General features: G+C 40.5%; 1 protein-coding gene across 1 annotated transcript in view; it reads right to left on the reverse strand.

Moving 5' to 3' along the window:
* arhgef10 (Rho guanine nucleotide exchange factor (GEF) 10) overlaps positions 1-16230 on the reverse strand; it is a 280448-nt gene that overhangs the window by 114377 nt on the left and 149841 nt on the right. The window contains exons 17-18 of the mRNA XM_060853056.1: positions 14291-14436; positions 3901-4076 (exon numbers count right to left, since the gene is read on the reverse strand). Coding sequence (XP_060709039.1) covers positions 3901-4076; positions 14291-14436 — 322 coding nt within the window. The remainder of the gene's footprint in view (positions 1-3900; positions 4077-14290; positions 14437-16230) is intronic.

A 16230-nucleotide genomic window follows, 5' to 3' on the forward strand; every position in this document is an offset into this window, starting at 1 on the left:
TATTTAATCATAGCATTGCATCCATTGTTTTAGAATAAAAAGATATAAGAGATGATGTGACATAAATATTTCAAAACTTGTTAGTTATAGGTTAGCAGAAGCAACAAGCTCATAAACAAAATTGTGAAATAATAGATCTTTGAGAACTAGAGGCCAAAGTAAGATAATTATTGAGAAATGCTATAGGAAATTCAGAAAAAATTTCTTTAACTAAAGAATGGGAATGAACCAGTTTCTCTGCAGTTTGATCTTACGTAAGAAATATGTAATTATCCTATGTTTACTAAATTTTGGAGTTCTTTCTGAAATATAAATGCTTCAATCTAATTTAGTGAGTCAATAATTCTTTGCAATGATATTTTTCCTTGCCAGGGCAAACAGGATTGGCAAATACTGGTCATGTATTCAGGAAGAATAGCTTCTAAGAAGTTTGCTTAGTCTAACAACTGGAAACACTTATGTTAAGGCAATGGTTCTGAGAGCATTAGTGTCAAAGGTGAATTAAGCACTGCTCAATCTGATGAGGTCAGACAGCCTATGGGTGGAGGAGAAGGAATCGAGCACAGGGTCCCCATGGAGATTGATGTCATCTTTGGCTCTTGATAGATTTCCACAGTAATACTGAATAGTTCCATTCCATAAAGATTTTCATTTAGGTGTTATTTCATCTCAAGTCCTCTCAAATACTCTGAATTTCTTGAAGTTTTCCAAAGAGTCACTAATTGAGCTCAAAACATTAACTTTGTTCGTCTCTGCATAGATGCTACTGGATTTGATTGGATTCTCCAGCACTTTCTGTATTTATTTCAGATTTCCAGAATCTGCAGTATTTTAATTTTATAATATTTTGTCTCTTTATAATTACACCTAACTTATCAATGGAGGTTCTATCTACTACAATCATGCAATACACTAGATCTCGTTGTTAAACCAAGTATGCCTTCTCATTAAGACCCAATTGTGGTTTATCCTCTACCAGTGCTCATTAATTGGACCCATGGATTCAACACAGAAAGGAGACTTGGTGGCAATATTTTACCCAAACCACAAGCTACCAGTGGTTGTACCACAGCCTATGACACAAATGTGCCACAAATAGAGATCGGAGACTTGATATTTAAAATAGCTTATGTCTGGATCAGAGTAATTCAGCAGGCTATTTGGAACCCCTGGCTTGTGTGCAAGTTCCCTGCCATGATCCAGACTTGGAACCATTTTGAAAGAGGCCAACTGGGAGTAGCACTGGCAGGTAGCAATTTAAAATCATCAGATTTAATTAAGGAATCAATAAAACTCTAATCTCTTGCCAACTGGGATTTCTAGTCAGCAAGTGGGTAACTCACATTGACCTGTACGAGGTGTTGGACTCGGGGGAGCAGGTTTGGGTATGGTGGGAAGGTTGTAGGATAGATCAAGCAAGGGGCACAAAACAAAGTCTAACACTGGCACAAGGTAAGTTTTTCTTTCCTTGTGATAATACACGCAACTATTTCTTCCCATAAAAGATACAGGAGTAGAATTAGGCCATTTGGCCCATTGTGTCTGCTCTGCTCTTTGATCTTGGCTGATTTATTTCTCAACCCCATTCTCCTGCCTTCTCCCTTTAACTTTTGATTCCCCTACTAGTCAAGAACCTGTGTATCTCTGTCTTAAATACATTCAATGACTTGACCTCCATAGCCTTATGTGGCAATGAATTTCACAGATTAAAATATTCTCTGGATGAAAAAAAATCCTCCCCATCAAAGTTCTGAAAGGTCATCCCTTCACTAAGTCCTAGTCTCTACTCCTAATGGGAACATCTTCCCCACGTCACTCGATCCAGGCCTCTCACTATTCTGTAAGTTTCAATCAGATCCCACCCAGTTCATCTTTCTGAACTGAAGTACAGACCCAAAGTCCTTAACCACTCCTCATATGACATGATGGGGTTCATCCCTGGGGCTATTCTCATAAACATCCTCTCAACCAACTCCAAAGCCAGCACTTCTTTCCTTAAACATGGGCCCCAAAACTGCCACAATATTCCAATTGCAACCTTATACAGCCTCAACAGTTCATCTCTGCTCCTGTATTCTAGCCCTCTTGAAATGAATGCTAACATTGCATTTGCCTTCATAATTGCCAACTAAATTTGCTTGTTAATCTGACAAGAATCCTAAACTAGGATTCCCAACTTCCTTGTGCTTCAGCCTTCCAATGTCTTTTCCTATTTAGAAAATAGTCTACGCCTCAATTCTTCTTACCAAAGTGCATAACCTCATTTTCCCACACTGTATTCACCTGCCATTTCTTTGCCCACCCTCCTAGCCTGTTCATATCCTTCCGAAGCTTCTCTGCATCTCAATACCACTTGTCCCTCCACCTATTTTTGTGCCATCTGCAAACTTAGCATCAGTATCCTCAATTCATTCATCCATGGTTAAAGTATAACTTGAATAGTTGTGGTCCAACACTAACCCTACTGAACTCCACTAGTCGCCAGCTGCCATTCTGAAAAAGACTCCGTTATCCCTATTCTCTACCTTTTTGCCAGTTAGTCAATCCTCTATCAATGCCAGTCCGTTGCCCTTAACAGTTTGGGCTCTTATCTTATTTAGCAGCCTCTGGTGTGGGACCTTGTCAAAGGCCTTCTGGAATCCAAACAGGTCATGCCCACTGGCTCTCCTTTGTCTAATTTGCTTGATACATCCTTAAAGAATTCTAACAGATTTATCAGGTGTGACTTCCCCATGTCTTTGCAGATGTTGGGATGCTCTATGTCACCTTCCAAGCAGCAACAACATTCAATCAACTTTCAATTGGCTCTGAAGCAATAGTCAAGTAACCAGCTGCATTTCCCAAAAGTGAAATAGGAGAGTTTCAGTAATTTTAAAAAATGGTGACCTGTGAATAGACTTCTGATAAAAGGTGAACAGGTCAACCTGAATTGAATCTCTTCCCTCACCCTATTTATACCACTTTATTTTTCAGGGATTCACCTCATGCCACTTCTCAGGTGATAAAGCTGCTCCACTAAAATTGAGATGCAGCTCAAGAACACACATGCGCCCCCTACATCGCATAAGAGACTTCACAAAGTATTGGATTTTGTAATTCATAAATCCAGTTTCCGATCATAAAATAGAATGTCATAGCTTTTCTTTTGGTATCCATGAATATTTGGGGCAATATGTAAAGTTTAAATATACTGTTTCCTCAAACTGCTGATATCAATATGATAATGACTTTTTGACTTAGAATTTATTCATCAGCAATTCATTTGTTCACATGTGCTCTGCCTAATGGCAGCTCCGTGGCTCATTGGCTGCTGATACTTCAGCCTGAGCTGAAGAGGTGCTGTCAGAGGCGATCTGCCATCGTCTTCCACTCTCAAGAGGATGGGCCAGGAATTAGGTCACAAATCTGCTTTGTCCAATGGGAATTGAACTCGTTCTGTTGGCATTTTTCTGAATGACGTGTAGTCCAAATGAAATAACCGCCCCCCTTCTTCAACATAACAGTGCAATGAATGACCTTTTCAAGACTGGAAACAAATGGAATGCTGTGCCTAGAAGTGTGGTGGATGCTGGTTCATTTGAAATATACAAGAGGGCACTGGGTGGTTATTTAATGTAAACAATGTGCACAGTTAAGGGAGAAGACAGGGGTTTGGTGCGGCTCAATGCAAAATGCGTGGACAGTTAGTGCATCACGATGGGTTGCATGGTCTTCTTTTGGACCATAACAAAACCAGTAAAGCGAAAGTAGAAGCACAAAAGGATACAAACTTCCAAGTAGAACACAACCTGCAAATTTAGAAACTCCGGTAAGAACGATTAAAATGTCTTACACTCCAAAAAAAAGACATGTCTTGAGGATTTGGATTTATGACTTACCAAAATGAGAAAATGTACTTACTTGGCTTTGTACTAATTAGAATCTTTTCTCCAGAATGTGGTGGGGTAAATCTATTTTTCTCTGCCAGATCCTCACTGATCCCAAATTCCACAACATCAACTTGAGAAAGCGGTACACTCCACTTCAGCAAGTATCTCAGTCCAGACGGTATTGCACCACTGTTGTCATGGTGGACACTGATAAAGGCAATAAGGAAGTCAAATAGAATGTCAGGTAAATCTAACTACTCATCATAGTATATCAGAACCAACATCTGCTGGAAATTGCTTAGTAAACATAAATGACTTTACATGCTGGAAAACAATCAGACCAATTAAGGACAGGCAATAAATGTTCACATCATCAGTAACCTCCAACAAGAATGTCAGAAGAGGTTATCAAGGGGTAAATTGAACAGCAATTTCTGGTATCTATTCACACACAATTAAATACAGAAATTCCAAAGTTCTATCCAATCTCTTTCACAACCTTTGCCACACCTGTACCTGACCACGAAATCTATCATTTAACTAAATGAAAAATGTGAAATTGCAGTACCTGGCTACCCTTTTCAATTCATCATGTGTGTTCTGCCTGAAGGTTTCAGCCTGAGCTGTTTTTCTTGGCAGCCTCTGTCACTGGTGGTTTGTCATACCTTTCATTCCCATGAGCAAGGAGAGGCAATAGGTTCCAAGTCTACCTCAGGCACCCCCAGCTATCAATTAGATACATACTGAACATGCAACAAGAAGTCTGGATTTTTCCATTCAAGCATATGTAAGTCTTTAATAACAAAGTAAGTGGTAATTGCTGTCAATTATTCTCTTGGGTATAAATGAGGAGTCTCATTGTGGTGATTTTAATTATGTCAGAGATTTAATTCCTTCAGCTCTGGTTTAATCTTTTAGTTTTATTCTACACTGTTTTTCTCTTTCTAAATGATTTAACATAAAAATAAATATAACTTAAAGGCTACTACTTTAGACTGTATGGGAGAGAAATACATTCGCACAGTGCAACTTCAAATGGCTTAATAGAGACAACATCAATTCTCCAGGGGCAGGCAGCACTGTGAGATGCTACCTACGTAACTTGCATGGAGTTCAACAATGATATCCAAAGCACTAAAATGTCTTAACAGAGCGAAATCTGAAGGACTGCCTAAGATCGACCTAGGCACGGGAAACAATAGCAAACTCAGCCTTATCAATGCTGCAAAGTTCTTCTTATTAATTCTGGATGTTAGTGCCAAGATTGTCTCACTTTCTGTTGTATTGTGTGATACTAACATTGTGCTAAATGGAACAGACTTTGAACAGATCTAGTAACAAAAGACTGGGCATCCAGGAGGCGGTGTGGGCCATCAACAGCAGCTGAAAACCATCCACATTCTCATGGGCTGACATATCTCCCACTCTACCACTAACATTAACCAAGGGGATTAACCCTGGTTCAGTGGAGAGGGCATTCCAGCAGCAGCAGGGATTCCTAAATTTAGGTGTCAACCAGGTGAAACAATGACACAGCACAAATTGTGCACCAAACAGCAAAAAGCACCAAGTGATCGAGCGAAACAATCCCACAGATCAGACCTAAGCTGTGCCATCCTACTGCATCCAGACATGCATGATGGTAGACAATTGACCAATCCACTGGAGGAGGCTCCACAAATATTCCCTCTTCAATGACGGAGGAGCCCAGTTCATCAGCGCAAAAGTTTAACATTTATAACAATCTTCATTCAGAAGTGCCAAGCAGACGATCCATCTCATTCCTCTTCCAGTATCAATGATGCCAGTCTTCAGACAATTCATTTCAAGTGTTATCAAGCACCAGCTGAAGGTATTGGATATTGCAAAGGCAACTGAAAGGTGGCTGTCTATTCTGGCAATAGTCCAGAAATCTTGTGCTCCAGAACTTCTTGTGCCCCTAATTAAGATGTTTCAGCACGACTGCAACAGTAGTACCAAACCAACAATTTGGAAAATTATCCAACTACATCCTGCACAGAGAAAGCAGAATAAGTTAAATCCTGCCAATTATCATCCAGTCAGTCTATCTTCGATCATCAGTCACGCGATGAAGGGGTCATCAACATAGACTGTTCACTGACACTCAGTTTAGACATTGTGGGGGCCACTCAGCTCCCAACTTCATCAGAGCCTTGCTTCCAACATGGACAGAAGAGCTGAACTCCAGAGATGAGGTGATATTGATTACCTCTGACATTAAGTCTACATAGCATCAAGGAGTCATAGTGTAGTGATTGGAACCATGGCCAGGTGAACCTCATTGGGTATAAGATTCTTGATTGGAGTTGTTAAACTGGAGTAGACAGGCAGCCCTGGCTGACAAACATAGAACAGAGAACATTACAGCACAATACAGGCCCTTCAGCCTTTGATGTTGCGCCAACCTGTGAAACCAATCTGAAGCCCATCTAACCTATACCATTCCATTATCATCCATGTTTATCCAACGACCACTTAAATGTCCTTAAAGTTGGCGAGTCTATGACTGTTGCAGGCAGGGCATTCTACACTCTTACTACTCTCTGAGCTCTGTCCTATATCTATCACCCCTCAATTTAAAGTTATGTCCCCTCGTGCTAGCCATCACCATCCAAGGTAAAAGGCTCTCACTGTCCACCTTATTTAATACTCTGATCATTTTATATGCCACTATTAAGTCACCTCTCAATCATCTTCTTTCTAATGAAAACAGGGTCAAGTCCCTCAGCCTTTCCTCGTAACACCTTCCCTCCATACCAGGCAACATCCTAGTAAGTCTCCTCTGCACCTTTCCAATGCTTCCACATTCTTCCTATAATGCAGTGACCAGAACTGTACACAATACTCCAAGGGTGGCCACACCGTTTTGTACAGCTGTAATTTGACCTCATGGCTCTGAAACTCAACTCCTCTGCCAATAAAAGCTAACACACCGTATGCCTTCTTAACAACCCTATCAACTTGGGTGGCAACTTTCAAGGATCGATGTACAGGGACACCAAGGTCTCTGTGCTCATCCACACTGCTAAGAATCTTACCATTAGCCCAGTAATCTTACTCCTGTTAGTCCTTCTAAGTGAATCACCTCTCACTTTTCCACATTAAACTCTATTTGCCACCTCTCAGACCAGCGCTGCAGCTTATCTATGTCCCTCTGTAACCTGCAACATCCTTCCACACTGTCCACAACTCCACCAACCTTAGTATCATCCACAAATTTACTAACTTATCCTTCTATGCCCTCATCTAGGTCATTTATAAAAATGAGAAATAGCAGTAGACCTAAAACAGATCCTTGTGGTATACCACTAGTAAATGAATTCCAGGATGAACATTTCCCATCAACTACCACCCTTGGTCTTCTTTCAGCTGGCCAATTTCTGATCCAACCGGCTAAATCATCCTCAATCCCATACTTCCATATTTTCTGCAATAGCTTACTGTGGGGAACCTTATCAAATGCTTTACTGAAATCCATATATATAATATCAACCGCTTTACCCTCATCCACCCATTTGGTCACCTTCTCAAATAATTCAATAAGGTTTGTGAGGCACAACCTACCTTTCACAAAACAGTGTTGACTATCCCTAATCAGCTTATTCCCTTCCAGATGATCATAAATCCTACCTGTTATAATCCCTTCCAACACTTTACCCACAACTGAAGTAAGGCTCATTGGTCTATAATTACCAGGGTTGTCCCTACTCCTCTTCTTGGGCAAGGAGACAACATTTGCTAAACTACAGTCTTCTGTTGACAATGATGATTCAAAGATCAACGCCAAAAGGCTTTGCAATCTCCTCCCTAGCTTCCCAGAGAATCCTAGGATGAATCCCATCTGACCCAGGAGACTTCTCTATTTTCACACTCTCCAGAATGAACCTCAATCCCACCTAGTCTACCAGCCTGTATCTCAGTATTCTCCTCAAGACCGTCTTTTTCCAATATGAATACTGATGAAGAATATTCATTTAGCGCCTCTCCTATCTCCTCTAATTCCATGCACAACTTCCCACTTCTGTCCTTGACTGGCCCTAGTCTTACTCTAGTCATTCTTTTATTCCTGACATACCTATATTAGGGCTCTCCTGGATCCTACTTGCTAAAGACTTCTCATGTCCTCTCCTGGCTCTTCTCAGCTCTCCCTTTAGGTCCTTCCTGGCGAACTTGTAACTCTCAAGTGCCCTAGCTGAGCCTTCACCTCTCATCCTCACATAAGCCTCCTTCTTTCTGTTGACAAGAGATTCAACTTCTTTAGTAAACCACGTTTCCCTCACTCAACCACTTTTTCCCTGCCTGACAGGTACATACTTACCAAGGACACACAGTAGCTGTTCCTTGAACAAGCTCCACATTTCAATTGTGCCCATCCCCTACAGCTTCCTTCGCCATCCTATGCATCCTAAATCTTGCCTAATTGCATTGTAATTGCCTTTCCCCAGCTTTAACTCCTTCCCCGTGGTACATACCTATCCCTTTCCAGCGTTTCCAGTCAATATTTGGAAAATTAAAGTCACCCATAACAACTATCCTGTTACTTTCGCTCCTATCCAGAATAACCTTTGCAATCTTTTCCTCTACCTCACTGGAACTTTTCGGGGGTCTATAGAAAACTCCTATCAGAGTGATCTCACCTTTCCTGTTTCTAATCTCAGCCCACACTACTTTAGAAGATGAGTCCTTATTAAATGTTCTTTCTGCCACTGTAATACTGTCCTTGACTAACAATGCCATACCTCCCCCTCTTTTGCCACCTTCCCTGATCTTACTGAAACATCTTAACCCCAGAACCTGCAACAACCATTCCTGTCCCTGCTCTACCATGTCTCTGAAATGGCCACAACATCAAAGTCTCAGGTACCAACAAGTTCGTCCACCTTATTCCGGAAGCTCCTGGCATTGAAGTAGACACACTTCAACCACCTTCCTTCCTTCCTGCTGGTACACTCTTGCGACCATGAAACCTTATTTATGACCACACTAATCTCAACCTCCTGTGCACTGAATCTACAATTCTGGTTCTCATCCCCCTGCTAAATTAGTTTAAACTCTCCTGAAGAGCATTAGCAAATTTCCACCCCCAACCCACCCCACCCTGGGAAATTGGTACCTCTCTAGTTCAGATGTAGACCACCCTGTTTGTAGATGTCCCACCTATCCAGATGAGGCCCAATTATCCAAGTATCCAAATCCCTCCCTCCTGCACCACCCCTGTAGCCATGTGTTCAACTCCTCTCTCTCTCTCTATCCTTCATCTTGCTGGCACGTGGCAAGGGTAACAAACTAGAGATGACAACTCTGCTCTAGCTCTATGCTTCCACCCTAGCTCTCTGAGTTTCTGCCTTAAATCCCCATCTCTTCTCCTACCTATGTCGCTGATGCCTATGCGGGCCATGACTTGGGGCCTTATAAACAATATCCCTACTTCTGAGCCAGAAGGCCTGGCTTCAAGACCCATCTGCTTTAGAGGTATGTAATAATATCCCTGAACAAGTTGAGTACAGTAAGTATAACTGTTAAAGAAAAATTAGATTCAGAAGGTCTCATCAGTCGATTCGAGCTGGCTGGTCACAGCCTGTGTACAGTGCACATGTAAATAAAAGGTGACTTGGTAATGGGTTACCAGCCTCTCTGCAGTTATTTCATCTATCAAAACAAGAATTAATGGGAATTGGGGGAAAACTGTCTGCTGGTTGAAGTCAACCTAGCACAAAGGAATAATTGAGGGGTTAGTAATCTCAGATCTAGACACCACTGCAGAAGGTTCGTCAGGTCCTAGGCCCACGTATTTCCAGATGGGTCATCAATGACCTTACCCCCATAAGGTCAGAAGTGAAGACGTTTGCTGGTAATTGCACCATGTCCACCATTTGTGACCCCTTAGATTCCAAAGTAGTCCACGTTCAAATGTAGCAAGCTGTGGACAGCATCCAGACTTGGGCTGACAAGTGGTAAGTAACATTCATGCCTCAAATGCTGGGAATGACAATCTCCAAAAAAAAATCTAACCATTGCTCCTTGACATTCAATGGCATTATCATCATTCAATCCCCCATTATCAACCTTCTAGGGGTTACCATTGGTCAGAAATTGAATTATAAGTACTGTGGCTACAAGAGCTGATCATAAACCAGAAGTTCTGCAGCGATTAACTCACCTCCTTATGCCTCAAATCTGCCTACCATCGACAAGGTACATATCAGGAGAGTCATGAAATACTCATTCAGGCAAGTGATGAAATACTCTCCACTTGCCTGAATGAGTACAGCTCCAACAACACTCAAGAATCTTGACACCATTCAGGGCAAAGCAACTCCCTTGATTGACACTATGCTTACAAACATCCAATCCCTCCATCACTGAGCATCATCACCTACAGGATTCCCTACAGATATTTCACCAAGACTCCTTGACAGAACCTTCCAAATCCAAGACCGTTATCTAGAAACAGAAAGGCTGTAGATACTTGTGAATACCCCCACCTGCAACTTTAAGCAACTCACTATCTTGACCTTAGAAACATATTATTGTTCATTCACCATCTTTGTGTCAGTATCCTGGAACAACCACCCTAACAGTAGTAGGGTCTACAACCAATTGAACTGAAGCAGAGGCAGCTCACCTCCACCTTCTCAAGTGCAGTTAGAAATGAGTAATAATTGTGGACCCAGGGAGAGTAGCCCACATTCCTTGAATGAATTAAAATCAGCAGTAACCTTTGACAGTGCCTGCTCATGGTAAGTGATGGAAGCCTACATTGTAGTGCTTGAAACAGTAGATTCTTCAATCTGATTGGTTCAGGAAATAGAATTTTGTTTGATTTGGTCACACAGGAGCTCGCTTCCTTTTCAGGACACTAATATGATAGCCCTGTAACACAAACTGCAGTGCTAAAGCCCACACACATTCTCTGTGCAATGCAAGCGTAGCAAGTGACATTCACTTGTCACAGATTTTAAAATCCAGATCAATATTTTCAACAGGAATATGACACCCTAAAGAAGAGTTTTAGATTAGATTAGATTAGACTTACAGTGTGGAAACAGGCCCTTCGGCCCAACAAGTCCACACCGACCCGCCGAAGCGAAACCCACCCATACCCCTACATTTACCCCTTACCTAACACTACGGGCAATTTAGCATGGCCAATTCACCTGACCCGCACATCTTTGGACTGTGGGAGGAAACCGGAGCACCCGGTTTCCAGTAATTTTACATCAAAACTATATGACGATATTAATATTAAAAAAGTATTCATTTAAAATGATTTAATCAAAATGGTTAGCCACAGATTTTTCATACTACAAAACAATGGTCTGATTTGATCACACAAAAGCTAAAATCCATAGGGAGGCCAATGATTGATCTCACGACAGTAGAATTATATTTCTCTTCCATGATTGTATTATTAAATAAACATACAGGGCTATATTTAGTTAACACAAACCAGCAGGAAGCAAAAAAACTTGACTGAAAATCAGACATCCCTTGTTGTAACCCCTCCAATTATAATAACACCTTCTTTCATCATGACAAAAAAAAAAACAGTATTTTACAGAACCAGATTTAATTATAATTTGGCACATGTCAATACAGGCGCAGGTCTAAATTTTCATAAATTTATCTTACTTAGTGACCCTACATGCTCTGCACAAAACCAGAATAATTGTGCTAGCTTACAAAATGTTTTGATTAATTGATTAAAATCATAGAATCTCTACAGTGTGGAAGCAGGCCATTTGGCCCATCAGGTCAACACCAACCCTCTGAAGAGCATCTCACCCAGATCCACTCCCCTCAACCCTATCCCTGTAATCCTGTATTCCCCGTAGCTAATCTGGGTTCGATTCCACCCTCAAGTGACTGTTCGTGTGATGTTTGCACATTCTCCATGTCTGTGTGGGTTTCTTCCCACAGTCCAAAGATGTCCAGGTAAGATGAATTGGCCATGCTGAATTGTCCATAGTGGACAGGGATGTGCAGGCTAGGTGAGTTAGCCACGGGATAGGGTGAGGGGTTTATCTGGTTGGGATGTTCTTTGGAGGTCAGTGTGGACTCAATGGGCCGAATGGCCTGCTTACACACTGGAGGGATTCTATGATAGGGCACACCTTTGATCAGCAATAGAAACAGAAAGTGGAGAAAATCAGTAGGGCTGGAATCTGTGGCAAGAGAAAGATTTAATGTTTCAAATCCAATTCTGGCAATGTGATGGGTTTAATGTTGTTCAAAATAGGGGGGAGGGACAGATGGGGCAAAAGGGACGGAAGTTTGAGTACCTCAGGTTTCTTGAAATGGCTGTTTTAACTCACTTATTGTTTCTAGCTGCTTACGTTTTGGAATAATGTCATACATTCTGGAGGTGAAGTAACTGATTGCAAAGATATTGCTGAAATCTCATATCATGTCATTAAAAAAATAGCCATAATCATAAAACTTAAATGTTGGATATCTGAGTTCCAGCTGGACAGCACAAGTGAATGATGAGCTTGTGTCACAGGATTCACACTTTCAACAATATTTCCAGAAATAGACATTATTAAACAATGAAGCTGCAGCTTCTTCAGTGGCTTAAATCACTAAAGGCGACCAGCCATACGAGTCACACAGACCAGAACGGCCTCAAATTCCATGGCTATTCCATTCTGAATTAACTGATCTTAGTCAGAATTTCTGTGTTTGCCTGCAACAGCTTGGGACTTTGGGACATCATTTAGAAGTTCAGCCACGCTTCCAAATACTCAAGACTAACAGCCTCTAGGGTGTGGTTTGGATATAATCAAGTTTAGTTGTCCTAAATGATCAACTATCCATACTATTTTTCTCTGATTCCTTATGAAGAATGGCTACTAAAGGGCTTCCATAAATAGATGGAGTTTGTGCATGTAACTGAAAATAGCTCGTGGTGAGATTTTGGAGAAGCGATTGATAATAATAAGTAGATAAAAAAGTTCATTTGAAACAATCTGTCCCCAAAGTATAGGGTTCACTTGTTTTCATTAGCACTCATTTATATAAAAAGAATTCTCACATAGGTTGTGAGTGTCATTTGTTGTTCAACCTTAAATTGTCCTTAAACAGAGTGGATTGTTAGGCTATTTCAGATTTCTCTACCTCCTGATGCTGCCTGGCTTGCTGTGTTCTTCCAGCCTCCTGCTCGTCTCCTTTGGATTCCAGCATCTGCAGTTTATTTTTGTCCGTAAGGCTATGTCAAAGGGCATTATGTGCACATAAAGCTGGAACATTTCCTTTCCTGAAGGCCTTTCATGAACTAAATGGTTGGCTTTTAATTCCAGAATTCCAAGATCAAATTTTACCAAATACCTTGGTGGGATTTGGACCCATGTTTTCAGAATCTAAAGCTCTGTATTATTAACCCAGTGACGTTATCACTGTGTGCCACTTCCCCCACAATATTGTTAGCTAATCATCTGTCTACCAACAGATATTCAGTTCTTGCAGTAAGTCAACCTCATTGCTGGGCAATTGTAAATCATGGACATGTAACACAGTCTTGCCTTAATAAAGTCTAACCTATCCTAAAACAAACTGATGTATCTGCTAAGATTTTACAAAGCAATTACACCATTTGAACAACCAAAAATGTTGCTTTCAGGAAAATATGTTTAAAACTGTGTAACCTTGGTGTTTTTTAGAGCTACAAGATATTTGAAATGCATCTGAGGGGTTTCCAGGCTCACTGACATAACTGGGAGTAAATAAGGAGCTGCTAATCACTGACCTAGATCCTGATACAACAACATCCAAAAACAGCAGAGCAAATTAGCAACTATGAATGACCAGTAACAAAACCTAAAACTTTCAAAAGGCTTCTTGATATTCATTCAAATAAACAAGGAAGCTTCTCACCAAGGGAATCCTCTCTGAATGTATCTGCAGACATTCTTGGCTATCATTCATTTTTATATCTGACATGAAGTAAAAGTTTGCAAATATACAAGATTAGCATTTGATGTTTCCTTGCTTCAAGAATTAAAGCTTGAATCTTTCTGTAGTGAGCAAGTAGGCACATCATTCCTGTGAAACAACTGGATATGTAGAAAAGGTGAGCTAGGGTTGAATAACTGATAGAGATCTCAGTTTAATCAGTTAAAGAACTGATGGAAAAAAACATCAAACTTTCCAGGGCAGACAAGGAAGCTTCTGATGAGTAAAAATGAAAGTTGGAACTTGGTGAGAATTATGGGAAAGGAGGTAGCAGAGGTCATGTTACTGAAATAGTTTTGAGGGTCACAGCTTTTAGAGAAACAGTAACGTTGCTCACATTCCTGTGGGACACAGATTTTTACGCAGAAATTGAATAAGTAAAGATAGTAACCATCACACTAATATTATGCAAGATGTGAGATTTAGTATATACATTTTGCTGTACATACCGAGAGCTGACTGTAGCACACATAAGAACATCGTTTAACATGAACAGACGTCGCTCTTTGGTTTTCACAATTTCTCCTTTCTCAGTGTAAACAGTTTCCACCATGTCATCTGACCTTATGAGGTATCTGTTTCCACTACGAAGAAGCTGTAACAATACAAAAGTGGGGCATAACTGACTAATACAGATCAACTGCAGAAAACATATGCTAAAACACCAGGCAAAATATTCAGCAAGCTGAAACTCACTCAAAACAACAGTCAGAACGTGCTCAAGGAGACACCACACGGATGCTTCATTAAGACATCTTGCATCCTCAGGTAGTGCTCGGTTTCTTGCTGCAAGTGCAAGCTGATAGCAAGTCAAAGGGGAAATCTGGGTTTCAGTGAATTACAGGACTATGAATGTCATCTTCACTAATTCGATTTAAGGGTTGATTAAGTAATAGAGGGATGACAGAGAAGACAGGGGAGTTGGAGACAAGTAAGGCACAACAGAGAAAGGAAGATTGGATCAAGAGGAAAAAAAAGCAAAGGAAGAATATGAAAAACAGAATTTTAAAAATCCATAACAAGCGACTTACCTTACAAGAATGAGTTTGAAATATTCAATACTTTCAATTTCTGGACCAGAGAGCTTGATCGCCATTGCAGTAGGAATGATCATGTTTTTTAAAGGAGTATTTAATTGCTAAATGTATCTTTCTGTGTCAAGTCTAATGGACAACTAAGTTACAAATCTAACAACTTCTTCGAATAACAGAAAGGAGGAGAGTGAGAGGCTGAGAGTGCAAACAGTACAACGGTGTAAAACAATTAGCAAGACTCCGGGATTTAGAGCTCATCGTGAATCTCTTAATTGCCTGAATGTGCTGTTCCTTTTTGCATTAATTGCTGTGTGTGTGTCTTCCACACATATCCACTTTTCTAGCGATGTGAAACAGCTAAATAATCGAGGCACATTGTTGTGATACAAAACATTCACTGAGTGTTTCAAAAGACTGTTGATCTAAACTTTCTTCCTGGGAGCAACTTGGAAGTTAGACTTGAAAATCCTAATAGCCTACTCATTTGTCTGACATCTAGTCACATCTTAATATCCTTCTAAGTTCACTAGAACATACCCAAGTGTAAAACATGTATTTACCAGTATAATCAATCATGGTCCAAAAACAGCAACAAACTCAAATCTGTATATTGCTTCTTTCAGTTACAATTATTCATGCATATCAGCTTGTGTACAAATCTGGGAGTATTAATTTTTAATGAATTTGTAAAAATACAAATGGCACTAAAAAGCAGGAATGAAACAGAAAATATAGATCAGAGCTGACTGAGGTTAAAGCTAAAGTAAACCTTCAAACAATAACCATAAAACACCAAAACGATTTTTAGTGTTAAGTAAAAGCAAACAGAATTGGAGGACACATACTTCAAATCTTTACTGGCTTGGCCAGTTTTATAGAAAGCATTTTGTTTCAGCAGTCTGATGAGTGGAGAAAATTGACGTAGGAGAGTTGGGTTGATTATACATGATTTGGAGGTGCCGGTGTTGGACTGGGGTGTACAAAGTTAAAAATCACACAGCACCAGGTTCTAGTCCAATAGGTTTATTTGGAAGTACGAGCTTTCACAGCATTGCTCCTTCATCAAACACCTGATGAAGGTGCAGCGCTCCTAAAGCTAGTGCTTCCAAATAAACCTGTTGGACTAGAACCTGATATTGTGTGATGTTTAACTGGGTTGATTAGGTAACTCATTTGTGGTCAATCTTTTAAACTAGGCATTTAGCTTGTGTCCACTTCACACGAACTGGATGGGATACACGGAAAGATGTGGAGAGAAGTGAGTATGTGAAAAGTAGGGGCTGTGGATGTAACCTTCCACACTATTGGGGCATTGGCAAACAAGCCGAGAATTTCAAATCTGACATCCTTGTTTA

Source organism: Hemiscyllium ocellatum, chromosome 3, assembly GCF_020745735.1.
Source record: "Hemiscyllium ocellatum isolate sHemOce1 chromosome 3, sHemOce1.pat.X.cur, whole genome shotgun sequence".
NCBI classification, from domain to species: domain Eukaryota; kingdom Metazoa; phylum Chordata; class Chondrichthyes; order Orectolobiformes; family Hemiscylliidae; genus Hemiscyllium; species Hemiscyllium ocellatum.